The sequence below is a fragment of the Notolepis coatsorum genome (assembly GCF_963971535.1).
Source record: "Notolepis coatsorum genome assembly, chromosome: 17".
Taxonomy (NCBI): Eukaryota; Metazoa; Chordata; class Actinopteri; order Aulopiformes; family Paralepididae; genus Notolepis; species Notolepis coatsorum.
In genome coordinates, this window is record NC_140181.1 from 53,729,166 (window position 1) to 53,750,468 (window position 21,303).

The 21,303-nt window shown below is 44.7% G+C and overlaps 1 protein-coding gene across 1 annotated transcript in view; it reads left to right on the forward strand.

The window, feature by feature from the left end:
* LOC311244046 (RING finger protein 207-like) overlaps positions 1-21,303 on the forward strand; it is a gene marked incomplete at both ends in the record, with an annotated part of 62,310 nt that overhangs the window by 16,324 nt on the left and 24,683 nt on the right. Inside the window, 3 exon segments of the mRNA XM_084333456.1 lie at positions 4,073-4,205; positions 5,973-6,117; positions 7,814-7,895. Of these exon segments, the coding sequence (XP_084189582.1) occupies positions 4,073-4,205; positions 5,973-6,117; positions 7,814-7,895 (360 nt within the window).

Consider the following 21,303-nt stretch of genomic DNA (forward strand, 5'->3'; position numbering starts at 1 on the left):
GGTATTGTATTCAAATGCATGACCACCAGAGCGATACATATCGAACTCCTTCCGACCATGAGCACAGACTCATTCCTTATGGCCTTCCGAAGATTCACATCACGGAAAGGAAAACCGTCTACATTGTTGTCTGATCACGGGACAAACTTCAAAGGCGGAGAAAGAGAGCTGAGAGAGAGCTTTCAAGCTATGGGCCCAGAACTTAAGACCCACCTCGCTCCATCCCAGATTGACTTCCAGTTTAATCCCCCGAACGCACCCCACTTCGGTGGAACCTGGGAACGAGAAGTACGTTCCATAAAGACAGCCCTGTACGCCGTGCTTGGGGCCCAGACTGTGGCGGAAGAAGTCCTAATGACAGTCCTCACGGAGATCGAGGGAGTATTGAACTCAAAGCCCCTCGGTTACGTCTCAAGTGATGTAGCAGATGTCGACCCAGTCACCCCCAACACCCTCTTGATGGGGCGGCTGGACCCCGCGCTACCACAGACAATGTACAGGCCTGAAGAAGCGAACGGCCGAAGAATGTGGAGGTACAGTCAAGTACTAGCTGACAAGTTTTGGAACAGCTTCCTACTCCACTACCTACCGTCTCTACAGACCCGCCAGAAGTGGGTAAAAGAGAGAGACAATTTGACAGAAGGAACAGTCGTCATGATTATCGACCAGTCACTACCCAGAGCTATGTGGCCGGCTGGCCGCGTAAGCAAAGTGATCACCGGTGCCGATGGCAAGGTCCGAGCAGCTGAAGTGCTCGTCCAAGGGCGAATTTACACACGACCCGTGGCGAGGCTAATAGAACTGCCCAAACTCCCAGACACTATCGATGACGACCATGACCCCATGACTTTGTGAGTTGACTGACCCTTACAGCGGACCTTGAGTGGTAGACAGTGCGGTTAATCTGTCTCTGCTTAGCTAATTAGGTGGGACTAATTAGGGGGCGGCTGTTGTGAAGGATCAGATTAAACCGAATATATATATTTATTTATGGATATATATTTAATAGTATTTGTATATCGTTTGATATCCCCTGTATATTCCTTGTACATATACACTGAATATCCCTTTAGTCTACTAACAGCCCATAATAGTTTCATTCTACCATTGGACGAGAACCTGGCGCCAGCAGCCAAGCCCCTTGGTTCAAGTTCAATCGTGCCGACGAACATGTCGTTACAAGCCCGGTTCCGCGTAGGAATACGTCTGGCGAAATACGAATGGTACTATTTGTTCACAGCGCATATATATATGGCGCAAGTAAAGTAGAACTTTCTTTTAGTCCATTAGTCCTTTACCCTCCAACCTAGTAACAGACGTGAAGCCTCACCCACGACGCACGTGTGGTGCAGTATGGCCTACTTGGCCTCAGAATAGGCATTGAGACATCGTGTGGATTAATAGTTGAATTGTCATAGTTTGGCACTATACCGTCGAGTGGGACGTATTTCTATTAAGTTAATAATAGTCTATTATGTATGGTGCATCGTTCGGTTAGAGTTATAGAGTGAGCAGTACCCCCATCGTTCCTGACGTTATCTGGAGTCTTAACCAGGCTGGGCAGACCACGTGTGGTGCTTGCATCCGAGGAGCTCCGGGCCAGGACGAGTGGACCTGTACATTGGATTACTTTACCCGGACGACGGCGAGCCTTCCACGGCTTGGATTATCTACGTGCTTTGGGTGCTTTGATTATGCCATGGATAACAGCCAACACTGCTGAGTGTTGGAACTACCCCCCCAAGAGGAGTCCAGGTGAGACGGCGCTCTACCCCGAGTGAGGTCGCCTCACGTCTCTTCGTTGTGGACCGGCAGCGACCGTCTACAAGAGGGCCCAGCTGTATTCATCTGCGGACCGAGGTTCTGTGGGCACCGTGTTCAGCACTCTGAATTCTCCCAAGAAATCGTCGGCCAGATGGGATACCGCCAGCGGCTCTCCTAACCCCCCCCCCTACTGACTTACAACCAGCGGGACCCCCCCTTTAGTGTATCCAGCTATAATCATTTAAGTACCATCGCTATAGTTCCCTAAAGAACCAGGTTGTATACTTGCTCCCTGCGTAACCAGAGATTGGACATTCAATGTTGATTTACCTACGAATACTCATTTGCCTTACAAGTGCATTTCAAATCATAAATGTCATTAAGTGAACGTTGTATATACCCTTTGCTATATAAAATATTCGATTTATACATTTGTGTGGACTTCGTTTCATCAGGTGGGAAAGTGTTCATCATATCTATATCATGTACTGGATGGCCAGAAGTTAAAGTACAAGCGGTAGTGGTTTAATAATACCATACTTATCAATACAGTCAGGGAATTGTACCCCTCAGTTACAATATTCATTAATTAATTTGTTAATTAATGAATTTGTATTTTCATTGAGTAATACTGTTCAGAGAAGCCAGTATTGTCTTTCTATTCAATTAATGTAAAGCTGCAGTTTATATTAGGTAAATGTATAGCTTAGATAATTTGGTTAATGTGGTAGAACAGTGGTGTCAAACTCAATTACTAAGGACGCTGAAATGAAAAATACAGATGATTTCACTCTCCGGACACATAATACCTTAAAAAAGGTAAAATTTTCTGAAGTCACTAGCTTAATTGGACATTTTGTTTATATATTCATTGTACAATTTTAAAGGTTGTAAAACCATCTGTTCATTCTCTGGTGCCTCAATGAATGTAAGGAGGGCTGTTTAATATATTTACTATATATATGCCAAACAGCTTCTATCCCCATCAGGCTGCTCAATGTGGACTCACTGTAATATTAACTCATCCATTCTACATTCACTGCATACATCATCCACATGCACACACACACTCTAAACATTCACCTTAAACATTCATTCACTTTAGACACTTTAAACACATCACACCATATTTTATCATATTTATTCCTACAAATTTGCACTACCTAATTTGTGCATTTTAGTTTTTCTGTATTTTATTTTTTTATTATTTTTTAAACAAACATATAAACAAACATGACAACATGGATTCATTGAGACCCAAAATTCTTGCTGTAGATATTTTAGTTTTGTATGTTTTATATTTTGTAGTGTTGGTACGTGACTTCTATTTTATACTTGCTATACTTATTTTATTTTATACTTATCCTTTTGTCTAGCACAGTCTCTGGAGCGTAACAGAAAGAAGCATTTTGTATAAAAGTATACTGTACTTCTGTATGACAACTAATAAAGAAACTTAAAACTTGGTCTTTACTTTTTTACTGTATGAAGCACAATTGTAAGAGAGTCATGAAACGAAGCATTTCACTATAATGTATCTTATGTGACAAATAAAACAAAACTTGAACAATAGCCATTGCTATGCCAATTATGTCTCATAAGATGTTGCAGCCATTTTTGGGTTAATACCATTTGTTATACAGATTTGCTACAGAATTTGGTCAAGAATCCCTCCAAAATATCCCATTATTAAGACACCAAGATCTTCCTTGAAGAACAACTTAGAAAAAGCCATGATGTGATATGGCATCAAAAACATATCTCCATATCTGGAGATGACTTTTCGGTGAATGGATGGTGTCGTGAGCACTTCTGTTCTGAAATGGCTCAGAACCCCCCCCCCCTATTTTCAATATACCTAGACATGCCATACTGCAATTTATTCCCACACCAAGATTTTGTCTAATTATGCAGCATTATTTAGCCCCCTTCACAACAAGCTAGCATGATGTGCTTGGTACCAATGGATTCCTTATGTCTAGTTTCATGTGATGCCACATAGCTTAGAAAATGAGCACGCTAGAGCCCGCCAAAGTCGGTTAATGGGGCTAAGATGTTTTGTTTTTGGAAAGAAAATTATTTTGGGCTAATTTAAAGTGGAAAGGTCTGGGGATGCCACTGACGTCTCTCTGTGCATGTGTGTACGCGCGTGTGTGTGTGTATGTATGTGTATGTGTATGTGTATGTGTATGTGTATGTGTGTATGTGTATGTGTATGTGTATGTGTATGTGTATGTGTATGTGTATGTGTATGTGTGTGTGTGTGTGTGTGTGTGTGTGTGTGCGCGCATATTTGTTTCTGGGACAGACAACAGTCTATAGTGAAAGGCTTCAGTGCTTTACCTCCTGAGGATCGTCTGCTGAAGTTCCTGGTGGAGAACTCTGCTGACTCGGAGGAGGTCGTGCAGTGTGCCAACTGTGACCTGGAGTGCAAGAAACAGGTGGGTTCACACAGTGCCGGTCTAGGTACCTAGGACATGGTCAGCCTCAAAGATCAGTTCGGGTCCGTTTTTCAGTTGAGTCGCACAGGAGTATTGCTTTCAAAATAAAAGCGCCAGCCAAGCCGATCCATTCATCATCGTTAGCATGCTAGCTGAGAAGCTTAGTGGTAGGGACATTTGGCCCTAGTTTAACACAAACTCAAGTGATAAAGACAAACAGTGTTTTCTATGTTTGCTATGCAACTGAAAAATGAATCCCCAACTGATCTGCCAGGCCAAACATATCCGGTACCTACGCCGGTCGTAGACTCTTTGAACTCTGACCCAAAACATATCCGGTAGGCGGTAGCTACACATTCTAGCCTCTTTGGTGTCTGAAGCTAAATTATGCTAGGGGCCCTCCTACCCAACTTGTGTATACCATTTGCCACATTACGGACCGAAATGTGACGACTGTTTAGACTGTTTAGACTAAACACATATAAAAAAGCAGCCATTTACTAAACCTTTAAATGATGTGCTTATTCAAACGTAACTGAACATGGTTTGACTCTACACAGTCCCACAGTCATTCCAAAATATCCAATATCTTCTTACTGAGTGGACCTTTAATGGTCTGTTTCAGCCTTTGGTAGAAGAGACCCTAAATCAAAATCTGTTTTCTCAAGTCACTTTCGAGGCTAAATCTGGCTGGCTAGTAAGACATTCACCAACATTGCCAGCTAGCAACTGCAAGGATAGCATTACATATTTGCTCACAATAAACCAAGCCTCAACTCAACAATATTAACCAAGTTGACCTGCTTGAAGCTCCCATTCACTCTCATGGCGTTTTCTCTCTATCTTCTCGTACCTATAGAGGTATATTACTGATTTTAAGCCGTTCCTCGCTACACAGCATGTCAATATTAAAATGCCCTTTTGATACTTGGGGGAGGTGAGGTTGACCGGTAGTACAAATATTGGTGGTAAAAAGATCACCCCCAGATGTATTTTAAAACCTTGAAAAAATATTCTATATTGAATAACAATTTGTATAAATATGTTTTTTTCCACCAAAGTTCTCAATAAACGACTGAAAATATCTACATCTTTACCCTCACAAGGACCTATGAATATGCTAATTGGAAAAAAGCACCCTTTGTACCAGGAATTCCAAGTCGGCTGCATATATTCTTTTCAAGACAGGTCAATACCTACTCAGCTTTCTGTGTATGCTGAAGCTAAAGATGATGGTTCGACCTATTGGTGAGATCACACATGCAACTCAGATTTCAGTGAAGCACAGAGAAGCTCTCCTTCTCCAGGGGAAGAATGTGAAAAGGATGCTCTGCGTTCTGCACATAAAACATAAAATCTGTATAGTCAAGTCATGCCTCCAAGTCAGAGGAGTTAATGCTGCAATAACTATTTTCTGACCACTAGAGGGAGGCAAGTCACCATTGAAAACTAAAGACATTTCTTGTGAATAATATTATTCTTATTTACATTTTTACACAATACAAGTACACAATATAGTTTCCGTTTAGTTTTTTCTTTAATTTTCAGTCAGCTAAATCTTTCCACACCTAGTGTCAGTTTTTGTGTTAGTTGATAACCTTGGTCTCAACCCCTAGGTTTAGGGTTACAAATAATCATACCCTCCAAGCTTCTATTTTAGGGTTAAGGTTAGGGTTAGAAATAAGCTAACCCTCAAAGCCTCTACTGAGTCTACTGTATCTTGCTGAAAGCAGATGATGACGACTGATGTTGTGACTTTGTCAACAGGATGTGGATACAATGTATTATTGCAACACTTGTTGCCAACCGCTGTGTGCAGCCTGCAGGGAGACCACCCACAAAGCAAAGATGTTCTGTCGCCACGAGATCGTCACCCTGGCCAAGCGGACCAAGGACGCCCACAAGAAGTGTGGTGGGTTCTGATCTCTTTTCTCCTGAGCAGAGGAGGAAGATAACTAATTACAATTATGTAATTATGCTATTATAACTTGTCATAATGTATACTAAAAAGCTGTTTATAAAACGATCCCTAACCTTAACCACTACTCATTATGTAAAATAATAGAATTTACATAAAATAATCAAGATCGAATCATTATGTAAATTGTATTTCAGAGACTATGAAAATAACCCCCTCCCCCGATCCAATGGTCCAATGGTTAACAGGCGCCCCAAAAAGTGGCCATTTAGTTTTCGTTTTTGAGGACTGCATACCTTTTTTGCAAACCAAAATACTATACTTTATACTTATAGCATGCATAAGCCTGGTCTCTTTTGAAAGATAACATTCTGGAGTTTCTGATACAATAAGGGAAGATCACTTTTAGTGCTAATGAAATAGAGTAACATAGGTCTGAACTTGAGTTGTAGAAAAACTTGTTACTCACGTTTTTCTGTAGTAGTTGCAATATCCAAAAATACTAAAATAGTATACCAAAAAAATGGGTATAAGCTGGAAAACACCCTGGGTCCAAGTCTTATACGGTAGATGTTCAAATTTCATAAAAATCCGTTCAGAAATCGTGATTAGGAGCGATTTTGGTAAACTATGTACAAAAAAAAGCTCTCCAGGATTTCATTTCCTCATTGACTTCAATTCATTCAGGGTTCTTTTCTCTTCCGGTTTTCGCTCGTGACTTTTCACCTAGATCCCTTGTTCGCACATCCCCAGGTGGGGTATCATTGGAAAGGCACACTCATTGGCTACAACCCTGTCCAATAATTCTCGAGATCGCCAAATGATTGATGGAGCTAGAGCCTCGGGGGGTAATCTGCCGTGTACAATGGCGCACGCCTCACATATCGGCATGTAACTCGAGAACCGCTGAACGGATTTCGTCGCCTGAGGTGGCAATTGACAGGCAACAAATAGGGCTTTAATTCTATATATTGTATTAAAAAAATGTAGACCCGAGCCGTTAGGGGCCACCAAAGTGCCGTGTCACGCCGGTAGGCAAATCGTCCTAAAGAGGGCCCGTATACGGGCCGTTGCATGTTAAGAGGCTAAAGGGGAACTACGGCCAATTTCAGGATTTATACAATTGTTTCTCCTCTGGTCTAAGACAGTACAAAAACATTAGTGAAAATGACCAACTCTCCCTAATCCAAAAACTAGAGCGCTAAAACTCAAACTTGTGATGTCATCTATAAACTTTGAAGCTGCTCCATAAACATTGAATTGGGAAGAATTTATAGAGGACACCCAGGGGAATGTTCTCAGTTCATAGATACATTTTCTGTTTCAGAACTGAAAACACTACAACATTTGGTTATAAAAAAAGAAAAAAAGAAAACCAACGTTCTGTGGGTCCACTAAATCAGTCTCTCATTCATTGTCAATGGAGAAGCTCCAACCTTTATACTTGATGAATTCACAAGGTTGATTCTTACTTCTCTGGTTTCTGGCTTTGGGAGAGTTGCTTGTGTTAAATTTTTTTTGAACTGTCATGCCATGGAAATATTATATTGGACGTTTTAATTTATTTTTAAATAAAATTGCAAAACATCTGAGGAAGCTAAATGGGATGTAGACACTACCCTGTCTCTTCCTCCACTTGCTTCCATACTCCAGTGTGACCTGTGTTCATCTGTACTGTGTGTCTCCACAGCCCTCCACCAGGAGCTCTATATCATGTTCTCCACAGAAAAGAAGTCAATGCTGTGTATCAACTGTTTCCGCGACATGCAAGTGTGAGTTTGCGTGTGTGTGTGTCTGTGTGTGTGTGTGTGGGTGTGTTACAACCCCAGTACGTCAAGGGGAAGGGGTAAACAACAACGGATGATTGGGTTGTAATTTGTGATAAATGAACCAAAGGAAAAATAAACCAATGCCCACAACAAATTTAGATGAGAAAGTGATATATTGTGCAATTATATTTACAGTGTATGTATACAATGGGTCTCATTCCCGAATGGATTTACGACAAAAATTCCTCTCAGACAGGTTTCTGCCAATTTAAGACACATTAGCGCTTGTAGCTCAATTCCCCAAATTTTCCTGAGATCGGATTTGGCCGTGGCTGAGAGCAGAATTTAAGAGTGCTGAGGAGCACACTTATGATTGATTGATTGACTGATTGAACATTTTATTAACTTGACAGACTGTGTTCTCCGTTCGTAATGGCTTTATTTGGGAGGAATCATAGTGATTCCTTCATGTCAACGCTACATGCCTCCTTGGAATTAATGACTTAATCATAATTAAAATAAATATGACAATATTTGTACGATAAGAAATTACGCATTTGATGTTGGAAAGATAAATAATATGGATTAATCTCATTAATCAGATATTCAAACACAATTATGCAATAATTGTGAAATTATTGAAAATAATAATTATGTAATGCCTTCTGTGGAATTTGTATTTCTTATTCGTTACATATCTGTTTTATTCATTAATTATACATTTGAAAGAATAGCCAACATGATTGGTACAATGGGACAGACATTTGTTTGATATAGCTATAACGATAGGTTATGTATATAACCTAGTTATATTAGTATTGGCTGAGCGTCCCGCTCTAGCCTAATGAGATACCCCTTATCTCCTAGTACCTACTGTACATCAACACGAACAACTTAATGCACCCATACCTGATCGGGCCCCGCCCCTATGGAGGCGTAGCCTATAAAACCATGGCTATGGTCACCAAACACTCTTCCTCGCCAAATCTCGTTCCAGTAAAAGATCCCTCAAAGGGAACTCAGGGCCGCGTAGAGCGGGACGCTCAGCCAATACTAATATAACTAGGTTATATACATAACCTATCGTTATATATCGTATATGGCTATCGCGTCCCGCTCTAGCCTAATGATATATGGGTTAGAGCGGACGCGAGACCCGACAGATGTACCCCCTGAGGCCCTGTAAGCCCACATCAAGGGGTGCAGGGAGCCCTGTCACCCCATCCTTCCTAATGAAGGGGGGGCGCAGTCAACTCCACCTGAATGCGAACAAGAGGGAACTAGAACCCCTTGAACACACCGCACAGGCGGAACCACGTGTGACTCAACACACCGTGGCCCATACCCACACACACCTGCTACCCTACCAAAGGACGGGAAGCAGGAAAGGCCACAGACCCCAGAACCGCCTGGGAGACAGAACCCCCGGTCATGTCCATGAGGTAAAACCTTACAAAGGGGCCCGGGGAGGACCATGAAGCTGCAGCACAGATGTCCTCCACCGAGGCCCCACCCAGGAGAGCGGCAGAGGCAGCCACCCCACGAGTGGAGTGCGCCCTGACGCCCCCAGGGGGATCCTGCCCAGCCAATGTGTAGCAGAGGGCAATGCCCTCGCACAACCAATGGGACAGGCGCTGTTTCGACAGTGCCTTACCAGCACGAGACCCACCGTAACAGGCAAAAAGCTGATCGGTAACCCTGAGGTCCTGAGTACGGCTGAGGTAAATTCCCAAAGCACGGACTGGACATGACAGGTGAAGGCCTGCATCCAACTCACTGGCGTGAGGAGGAGGACGAAACGCCTGAACCACAATATCCCGGGAGCGGAAGGAACTCCGGATATTTTTAGGCACGAAAGCAGGATTAGGTCGCAGAGTGGCACTGCAATCGGCCCGAAAAGACAGGCACTCTGGACGTACCGAGAGAGCACAGAGCTCACCCACGCGTTTAGCGGAAGTGACAGCCAGTAGGAACGCGGTCTTGAAAGACAGCTGTCCCAACGGCGCCTGCTCGAGCGGCTCAAACGGGGCCAAGGACAACCGACCGAGGACCAATTGAAGATCCCAAGTCGGAGCCAAGGAGCGTTGCACCGGCTTAACGCGTCGAGCGCCAAGCAGGAAACGCTTCACAAGAGGGTGGCTGAACAAAACAGTCCCTTCAATTCCCTCATGATAGGAGGATATAGCCGCCGCATATACCCTCACCGTCGAGGCCGACAGTCTATCAAGAAGAGACTGGAGATAACTCAGGACAGCATCCAGGGGGCAGGAGACTGGGTCCCAGCCCCCCCCCCTTACACCACTCTTGGAACGCACGCCATCTGCCCGCGTAAACCGCGACAGTGGAGGGAGCATGCACACACCGGATGGTATCAACCACCGAGGGGTCCATCCTCTCCAGACTCACCCTCCCACCAGCCACACCAACAGGCGTTGGTTCAACACCGGAAAACGGAACAGTGACCCGTCGTGCTGTGAGAGGGCCGTCGCCGACCACGGAATGACCCAAGGAGGAGCGACCAGAAGCTGGATCAAGACCGGGAACCACACTGCCGTGCCCCGGTCCGGCGCGACCAGGATCACCGTCCTGCGCTCCCTCCGTATCCGCTCCAACAGCTGACTCAACAGCTGTACAGGAGGAAAGGCATACAGAAGACCGGGCGGCCATGGAAAGGTCGAGAAGGCATCCACCCCCAAGGGGGGATGATCTGCTCGACTGAGCGAGAATCACAAGGGGCACTTGTGAGAGCGTCGGCACGCAAACAGATCTACTGAGGCCTCCCCGAACCTATCCCAGATCTGTCTGACTATGTCGGGGCGGAGTTCCCACTCGTCGTGATGAGGACCGCCCAGAGACATCATATCCGCCCCCATATTCTCTGTACCAGGAATGTGGAGCGCCCTCAGACTGCGCAGCCTGCGGGATGCCCATAGCAACAGTTAGACCGCCGCCCGGAGCAGGTGGATGGAACGAGTCCCACCCGGCCTGTTGATATACGCCGCCGCCATCATACTGTCCGTCCTGACCAGAACGTGTTCGCCTACCACCAGGTGGTCGAACCGTTTGAGGACCAGGAGGACCGCCTTCAACTCCAACACATTGATATGCAGGGTAGCCGGGCCAGCATGACCTGTCCAGCTGCCCCCCACTGCATGGGTCCGACACGTCCCTCCCCAACCCGTGAGAGAGGCGTCGGTGAAGACCGTGACGTGTGAGCCCCTGCTGCCTATGGGGACCCCAATGGTGAGGATACCCAGCCTCCTCCAGTGGGCGAGATCTCCCCATATCGACAAAGGAACCATCAACCGTTTCCATTTGTCCCTCACCGGATCTATTCTCAACGAGAGAAACCACCTCTGTATCCTCCTCATGAAGAGGAGGCCAAGAGGAACCACCGTGTGAGCAGACGACATAATGGCCAGCAGACGCATCACTTGCAGCGCCGTAACCGTCCCTCCCAGACGGAAACCCCCGAGCGCGTGACGGAGAACCCCCCGACGCCGCTCCGAGAGGGTTGTAATCATGGGCCTCGACCTCAATGTCAAGCCCAAGTACTCCACCTGTTGACTGGGAAGAGGGGTACTCTTCTTCAAATTCACAGCAAAACCCAGGCTGGTGAGGAATTCCACCACCAGCCGAGTATGAGACCTGGCAACCTCCTCCGAACGACTGAGGAGTAGAATGTCGTCGAGATAGAATAGAACTCGTAACCCCCGACGACGTAAGGGCTCCAGTGCAGTCGCCACGCACTTGGTGAATGTGCGGGGAGCCAGAGAATAACCGAACGGCATCCTCTGGTACTCGTACGCTACGCCCTGAAACAGGAACCGTAGGAATTTCCTGTGAGGAGGGAAAATGGGGATGTGAAAATACGCATCCTTCAGGTCTATGGAGGTGAACCAGTCTCCCCTCCTGACAGCAAGCAGAAGGAGTTTGACGGGCAACATTCTGAATGGTCTCGCTACAATCAACCGATTGAACGCGGACAGATCCAGTATAGGTCTGACCCCCCCTGTTTTCTTGGGTACCACAACGACGGCCTGCTTCGCCAACAGAGATTGGATCTCGTCGGCCAGGGCTGTCACTGCGTCTGACCCTGACAATAGGGTCGGCACCAAACGACCTGTCATCAAACTTGTTGACACACACCCCCCCCTGAACACCCCTCTAGCGCATGCTGAGGAGTTGTTCCACAGCTAGACACGCAAGGCATGAGGACCCCATGGGCTCCTACACGCCGAAGCCCTGCAGTGATATTGCTACCACCCAAATCACGCTCGCCTCTCCTTTGCAGACCACTGCCGCTGTGATGGGTAACCCCTGCTGAGCATTCAACAGAAGAGGCAACGAGTCCCCCAGCTGACCACTGTAGCTAGTGGCAGCTGTAACACCAGGTTCCTCCCACCCACAACCTGTGGTGTAGGAACCACGCGACGGAACATTCTCACGGACAGACCCAGGCTCAGCCATCAACTGGGTGTCAGCCCCTGTCCCCATGAGAAGTGAAGAATGGGGCCGCATACGCTTCAATGAAGGTTCGCGGCCCGCAGCCAAAGGAGAACGATCAGAGCCCCGCTTCCGTGAGTAACAGAGAGAGGATTGAACGGGGAGCGGGCTGCTCGCTGCAAAATGACGACGGCTTGTTTTACCAAACTCGAATTCACCCAAAATGGCCGATCCCTCGGCCGCCAAGGCTGTCGGCCTCGCGGCACCCTGTTGACTCTCCAACCAGGGCACCACTGGCGGGGGAAACATGGCCGCCTGTCGAGGATCTCGCCACAGTCGTTGACGAGACCGTGCTCCCACCTCTGGCTGCACAGCGTGAGGCGGTGTAGGACCCAGATCAACAACCGCCTGCGCCTCCACAGAACGCCCAAAAAGACTATCTGTGGAAAAAGGAGTCGTGAGGAGAGAAAATCTATCCTCTTCCCCAAGAGGAGATTGCTCCAACCAAACATGCCTAACAACCTAAATTTATAGCATCCTAATCCTCCCCGCAGTTATAGCTTGCGACTGAGTCAAGATCTCCATAAGACCACAAACATGAACCATGTTTACAATGCCGGCTGGACCCAAAGTCCTACTACCCGACGCCATTGTGGATAGGAAACTAGCCAGCTGAGCCATAACACTGGCCGCCGCTAAATACCATCCTGTAGCAGTATACAACTCATCCGACCATACTGCCACCCTCCGATCCGATTCGCTATCAAGCATCGGCCGGGCGGAACGTCGTTCATCCCCGCCTGGGCACAGGAAAAAAGCTACCTGGCTGCTTAGCCACGGTACCCCCGGCCTGCACCCTGTTGTTAGCCCCTTTACCTGCAAAAAAGGTAAATAGGACTCAGCGAAACCCCCCACATCCACCACCGACTGACCTTCATCAATGAAGCTGGTAAGAGGAGGGAAAAGCGGTATCCCGCGGCGGGGATTATTAGCAGAACATCAGCATTAGCAGAAGTAGCAGTAGCAGCATTAGTGTTAACAGCGTGCTCCAGAATTGCCAGGAAACCGTCCACTGCAGTGGAACGATCGCCAAGCCGCCTCGGCCCTGGCGCCGAAACATACTCCACAGCATTACCAACACCGACATTGATGCCTACTGACACAGACCTCACCTTTGTACAAGCCGACTTGTTAGATAAACCTTGCACGCTGCCCCTCGGTCTGCCGTCGTCAGCCGAGGACACATCAGCACAGGCCCCATGTGTCGCTGAAACAAGCTCCGAAGAAGCCAGGGAAAAGCAATCCTCCGGTAAGCTTTCAACATTATGAATCTTCTCTGATCTTTTCATCCTACTAGTTACATACGGTGCACGCAGCCGATACGACGGAACGAAAATAGAGGAAGAGTGTTTGGTGACCATAGCCATGGTTTTATAGGCTACGCCTCCATAGGGGCGGGGCCCGATCAGGTATGGGTGCATTAAGTTGTTCGTGTTGATGTACAGTAGGTACTAGGAGATAAGGGGTATCTCATTAGGCTAGAGCGGGACGCGATAGCCATATACGATATATAACTTGCATTCCTTCAAATGTATCATTAATCAATAAAACAGATATTGAAATACACTATGTAGCCACACACCAACACTGCAAATGACAGTGGATAAATAAATAAATAAGAACTAAAGCTAATCGCGTGGAAATAGACTGCATTAATATTCCATAACAAGTCTTGTGTGCGCCAGTATGGCCTACGTGTCTAATGAATGAACAGTATAGGCTTATATTATTCTAGTTACTTGTTTCATTAGGATTTAGTAGATACTATATATATGCTCTGCCCTACGTACAGTATAAGTACAGACAGTGGTGCAGTGGTGGTAGGACGGGGTAAGACGCCGTCCTAGTAGTTCGCTGAGCAGAAGTGCGCGCAATCGCGCACAGATGTGCACGCGCGCACACAAAAATGCGTTCACAATTGTCACTGGACTTGTCGCGCCGTGCGCCAAGTACCCGGCCGGCACTTATCACCTAGACTTTGCATAATAATAGGATACCGATAGCATAACAACGAGAAAATACAAGCCCTGTACCAATTGGTGGGGGTTTGCTTGATCTGTGGTCCCGACTGGAAGGATGAGACATTAAGTTGTGCTTCAGTCTGAAGGAAACTGTCCTTCTGTAAACTAAGTTACATTGTTAATTTAGTTTGTATTTACTTTTCTAGTTTAAGTTAATTCAATTAAAGAAATTGTAACTACAATTACATTTAAAACATTGTTATGTATAATAATCATCTGTTCTGTGCGCAAGCGAGGGAACATGTATGCGCGTGCGCGGGAGCGCGCATGCACGTGGCGTCTGGGCAGTTCCCATATTATGACTGCACCACTGCATATGTCCAATACTACATACAATGGGTGGCATCACTCCTGACCTAGTGTGTCAAGACAATATACTACAGTACTACGTGTAGCACCAAATGTATTGGGCCCCTTACCTGCTCCAATTCCAAACACACACACACACATACACTTTTACTGAGTTGTCTAACTAAGTTTCGTACTAACATCTGACCAACAGCAAACCAGAAACAGGAAGTGCCACATGGTTTTAAAACAAGAGGGGGGCTTCTGATTGGTCAACTGGTGAATTGATTGATGACTGGCTGGGTTCCTATTGGTGTCTCGATGAATGACAGGAACCCGGATCAGAGTAGCAGGTGGAGTGAGTGAGAGAGAGGGAGAGAGAGAGGGGGACGCGTGTAGCTTTGACGAATGCGGAAGCATTTTTGCACTGCTTGCTTGGCATTAACGTACAGGCGAGGGGCGTACACACAAAAGGACAAACAAAATACATGTGTGTGCATGCATAGGGCTGTCTTCGATGAAAGAAATTCTTAGTCAACTAACTTTATTGACTTTGTTGACTAATCGATTAGTTGATTTAATCCTGCATGCAATCCTGCAGAGGAACCTTTTTAAATCTAGTGTTTACCAGACATGTCATTCACCATGGGAACAGAAAAGCACACTAATCAACTAATTGATTAACACACAGTGCATACACACATTATACAGAAACATACTACTGAAGTAGAAATACACACATTCTACAGAAACATACTGAAGTAGAAATACACACATTATACAGAAACATACTGTACTACTGAAGTAGAAATACACACATTATACAGAAACATACTGTACTACTGATGTAGAAATACACACATTATACAGAAACATACTGTACTACTGAAGTAGAAATACACACATTATACAGAAACGTACTGTACTACTCAAGGATGTGCACAGGACTTTAGAGGGGCAGGTGCTCAAATGCTGAAAAGGGCACTGGACCTGTGTGCTTCTGAAGCAAGCTCGCGAAGCGCGCAAGCCCGTTTTTTGGGGGCCCTTTTTTATTGAACTATAATAATTAGGGCTGGGACTTTATCGCATTAATTTCGATTAATTAACTACAGAAAGTTGCATTTAATCACATGATGATTTTTCTTTATTGTGTAAGAATGTTACCTTTCAAAGAAGACCAGACTCATAAGAATAGCAAATAACTTTTTTTCTTAGTCTGGTTTGTTCAAAAAATATATTTAAAATAAGAGAAATTGAGATCAATCAAGAGTTTTTTTCCCCCAATGGTCAACTGTTCTGGAATGTACTTGAAAGTACTGCGTTTTACTTTTACCTCGAAAGTGCTTGAGTTTACAAAAGGTCCTTTGCGCTATATATATATTATTCCTAAAATTGCTGCACTTTGTTAAAAATTGCATTGGTCTGTTGGTCTGTGTAGTAGCTAATACAGGATTTTGCTGCTTAAACGTATGTATAATGTATATTAATTGATTCACTCATATACCAAAATTAATTTGAATAGAAAACTTTTGCTTTTCGCATCAAATATTGATATGCAATTAAAATGTGATTAATTTCGATTAATTAACTATAAAGTCTCGAATTAATTCGATTAACATTTTTAATCGAGTCCCACCCCTAATAATAATCAGTGCAGGAGCTCATGCACTTATCCTTGAAAGACACCTTTATCACTGACTTAAAAGGCCCATACATCGCCGTATATGCTTTTTTATGAGGCACAAAATATCAGGTGCTCGAGCACCCTTTGGGCTCTATGTGTGCACGTGCCTGGTACTACTGAAGTAGAAATACACACATTATACAGAAACATACTGTACTACTGACATAAAAATAGTTAGTTACTTTGACTTAAATCAAAGTAAGGCTACTTGTCTAGAACATGACTTGTGTAAAGGTATTAGGTAAGAGTAGTATGCTAAAAGGTACTTGTTTAAATGGTATGCTAATAAAAACAACTTAATAAATAATAAATAATAATACATTTTATTTGGAGGCGCCTTTCAGAATACAGTGATCTTGGCAAGTGAAGTTAAAAACAAAAACAAACACAGGGTAGTTACAGTGAGTATGCCAGTTTGAACAGGTGGGTTGTGAGTTGTGATTTGAATGTTGTTATGGAATCAGACTGTCGGACATGTGGGGGCAGGGAGTTCCAGAGTCTGGGAGCTGAGCAGCTGAAAGCTTGAGCACCCATGGTGCTGAGGCGTGAGCTGGGAATGGTTAGAAGTCTAACAGAGGATGAGCGGAGGGTGCAGGAGGGGGTGTACTCCTGGAGGAGGTCAGTGATGTAGATGGGGGCTAGATTATGGAGGGCTTTGAAGTTGAGTAGAAGGTTTTTGTAAGAAATCCGGGTAGTGCACAGGGAGCCAGTGTAATTGAATGAGAACGGGGGTGATGTGGTTGGATTCATTGGTGCGTGCAGGTGATGATCCTGGCAGCAGAGTTCTGGATAATTTGGATCCTGTTGAGGAGTTTGGTGGGAAGTCCAGTGAGGAGAGCATTGCAGTAATCGATCCGGGATGTAACAAATGAGTGGACCAGGATTTCAGTGCTGGATTGGGACAGAGATGGGGGCGGAGTCTGAAGATGTTACGGAGATGGAAGAAAGCAGTCCGGGTGATGTTTCTAATGTGTGGTGCAAATGAGAGGAAGCCGTCCAGAGTGACACAGAGGCTTTTGACTTGGGGAGAGAAGGGTACAGGGAAGCCATCGATGATGATGTTTGGAACTGGAGTGTTTTGTGATTTGGTGAGGGTGGATTTGGAGCCGATGAGCACGGCCTCAGTTTTGCTGCAATTTAGTTTCAGGAAATGTCTGCTCATCCAGCTCCTGATGTCCTCAAGGCAGGTGGTGAGGGAGGTGGGGGGAAGAGCAGTGGTGGGTTTGGAGGAGATGTATTGTAGCAGAATATATTTCTTGACCAATGGCAATTTAGAACTATATCAGATAATAGAAAATCGACATTGGACAGCCCGTTGACGATGGAAAAACTACACAGCGTTGTAGGGAATAGCAATAGTGGTAAAGCACCTGGACGGGTTGCCAATCGAAAAAAACTAGTGCTACCACTTCTTTATGTATGAAGAATCATTTACAAAAAGGAACATTTCCAGACTCACTAAGATTAGCTATAATAACCCTAATACTGAAGCCAAATAAACCTCAAACTGAATGTTTGTCGTACAGGCCAATAAGTTTAATGGGAAGTGACACAAAAATATTATGTAAGGCACTCTCTAGGAGATTAGATACATATTTACATCAATTAATTAATGATGACCAGCAAGGTTTTGTACAAAATAGACAGAGCTATCACAATATTAGGAGGGTTTTTAATAATAATAATAAAATATCTTTTTAGGTATTTCCAAGATTTGGATTGGGTGGGATTTTCCTCAAATGGATTAAACTATTATACACAAACCCTATCGTTGAGGTCTTAAGTTTATGAGTCATTCTACAGAAACACACACTTTTCTGTCCCCAGCCTTGCATACACTTTAAACAGACTTTGTAGTCACATAAAATGTATATATATGAATAATGTAAAATGTTCTTTGAACAATTATACCTATTTGAGCCAAGAATTGGGCAATATTTGTTTTTAATCAATTATATGAAATTCCAAGTACAAGCTTGTCCCCAATGTCATGTATTGAGGTTTAGGGGCATATTTAGAGTTTACAAATATATTTCTCTTCCATTTTAAATGCAATAATGTATACACCACTATCACATTTATGAAGTGGATAACATAAAAAAATAAAATACCAACTAAATATTATAAATAATATAATGAAAATAGCTGTCCCCTGGTGTCATGTCACTGGTGTTACCGCTTAACAAAAATCCCCATTCTGAAAAAATCCAAAGACTTGTGACATCACTTCCTACTTCCTACGTCCTACTTCCTGAAGAACTGTGAAGAATTGTACATTGTCAGTCTGCTGTCTTTTTTCACTTTTTTAGGTCACTGGTATGACCTATTTTTTAAGATAAATGTAAAAAATATATAATACAAATTGATTCAATTACATATTTTAGTGAGATTAGCATGATTAGCAACATGTGGTTTGAGGTACTGTAGCTGCCATTTTGTAAAATACACATTTCATGAAAATGGTCACTGGTGTTACCGTCACTGGTGTTACTGCTCCTCATGGTAACACCAGTGACGACCAGTAACACCAGTGACTATCTTGTGTAAATAAGCTTTAGTAAAAGCTTTTAAAGAAGTTGTTATGCATAAAATATAACTCATTAGTACTCATTTCATGATCACAACTTCCTATTGTCATCGTTATTGTTCCTTTAGTCAGGTATGGCTAAATTAAGTGCAGCTGAAAAGCAGATAATGTACAGACAGCGCAGGGATGCAGATCCGGAGCGCAGAGCAGCATACCTACAGCAAAGGAAACAGGGCTATGCCAAAGATATTCAGAAAAAAAAAAAGTTACCAAAGTGCAAGGGAGAAGAGAAGTGAACGCAAGGCATGGCAGGTACACCAGGAAAGATGCAGGCAAAGACACAGAGCAGGAGCATTGACCCCCCCATCATCTCCAGATAGATCACCCAGCATTTCAAGGTATATACGGAACTTGAGATGTTACGAATCCACTCTGACACAGTGGTGCCAGGAGAAGGTGGACTACTCCAAACCAGGCGAAGAGACGAGGATGAGCACAATCACTGTGAAGAAAGATGTCCCAATAGCGTCTATTCTTAACCCAAACGGTTCATGCGTTTTGCGAATCTGATTGGCCACTGACGTTTCTGGTCATGTGACATGTGCGCCCAATCGCGTGACGCGCCCATTTCCACCTCGACCAGCAGCAAACCCTAACCCTAACCCTAACCCCAACCCTAACCCTAACCCTAACCCTAACCCTAACCCTAACCCTAACCGTTCTAACGCCATGCTCTAAGACAAACTCTAACCTTAACCAACTTCGAAAGAGTGCCTAAGCTTAACTGGGGAAAGAACTTGCCGTCACACGATTGGTGCGACCAGAAACATCAGTGGCCAATCAGAGCGCAAAACGGGAACGCGGAAGCATGCACCGTTTGGGTTAAGAATACAGGCGTCCCAATACAAAAGGATGAACTTGTGGCACAATTCCAGGACAGGCTCTTCAAGTTTCAGAGACATATATTCAATATCCGATGGCAATCCAACGCCTAAAAAAATCTCAGAGAGAACCTGACCGCCAAGGACTGCCTCATCCATGTTGATTTTAGTGAAAATTACACATGTAAATATTTTATATTTTTTTTATTTTTTTCTGTTTCTGATTTCTCTGATTTTCTCCCCGTCCCAATTAGTCGTTGTGCCAATTCCCCCCCCCCCCCCCTCCCCTACCTGGCTGCTGTATGCATGTTCTCCTACGAGTCGGTACAAGGGCGTCCCGAGTCGATCGCACCCTTCCTCTGAGACGTGCGCCGACAGCCAGTGACGTCTTTTCACTTGGCAGCGAGGACTCTCATTGGTGAAGTGTAACGCGTGGGAGGGCACGCTATCTCCACCAAGTCCTGTCCCGCTTAGCAAGCGCCGAGACCTGACCTGTAGGCGTCGCTGTCCACAACACCAGATTCCCACCCACCAGCTTCCCCACCCCCTAATACTGCCAATTGTATTAGTGTGAACGGCCAGCCAAGCTGGTGGCAACGCCGAGAGCTGGGCTCGAACCCAGCATCTCCTGCGTTGGTGGCAAGCGCCTTGCCCACTGCGCCACCTAGCCGCCCTGGAGGAGCACAATGTTAAAGTAAAGTGCATACTCCTGGAGGTGGAGGAGCACAATGTTAAAGTAAAGTGCATACTCCTGGAGGTGGAGGAGCACAATGTTAAAGTAAAGTGCATACTCCTGGAGGTGGAGGAGCACAATGTTAAAGTAAAGTGCATGCACCGGAACGGCATCAATAGATTCTTCTGGCCAAGCCCCAGAGAAGATGTGAACTGGTATGGGGATGATCAGATCATGTGCCTAATCCCAGAGCCGTTGGCAGTAAACAAGCCATCAGTTCAGATTGAACAGGAACTCTGGGAGTCCATCATGGGGCAGCTGGATAACAACTAAGCCCCTGTGGTTACAGACATAAAGAGGACAGTTCCAAGTTAAGTTTCCCCCTTTAGTCCAGCAACATAGTAGTAGTAGTAGTAGCAGCCAATGGCACATGAGCTTGAGAATGTACTGCGCCCCCAAAAGTGGCCATTTTAGTTTTAGTTTTTAAGGAATACATACTTTTTTTGGAAACCAAAACAACATACTTTATACTTATAGCACATGCATGAGCCTGGGCTCCTTTGAAAGATGACATTCTGAAGTTTCAGATTACAGAAAGAAAATTCACTTTTAGTGCTAATGAAATAGAGTAACATAGGTCTGAACTTGAGTTGTAGAAAAAAGTGTTACTCAAGTTTTTCTGTAGTAGTTAGTAGTCCAGAGTTAGTATTTCCCCAGAAGGTGGTATGGCTTAAGAAACTCATGAGATCCATAGCCTGAAGCCTTATGTAGTACATGTCCAAATTTCATAAAGATCCATTCAGAAATGAGTGATTAGGAGTGATTTTGGTA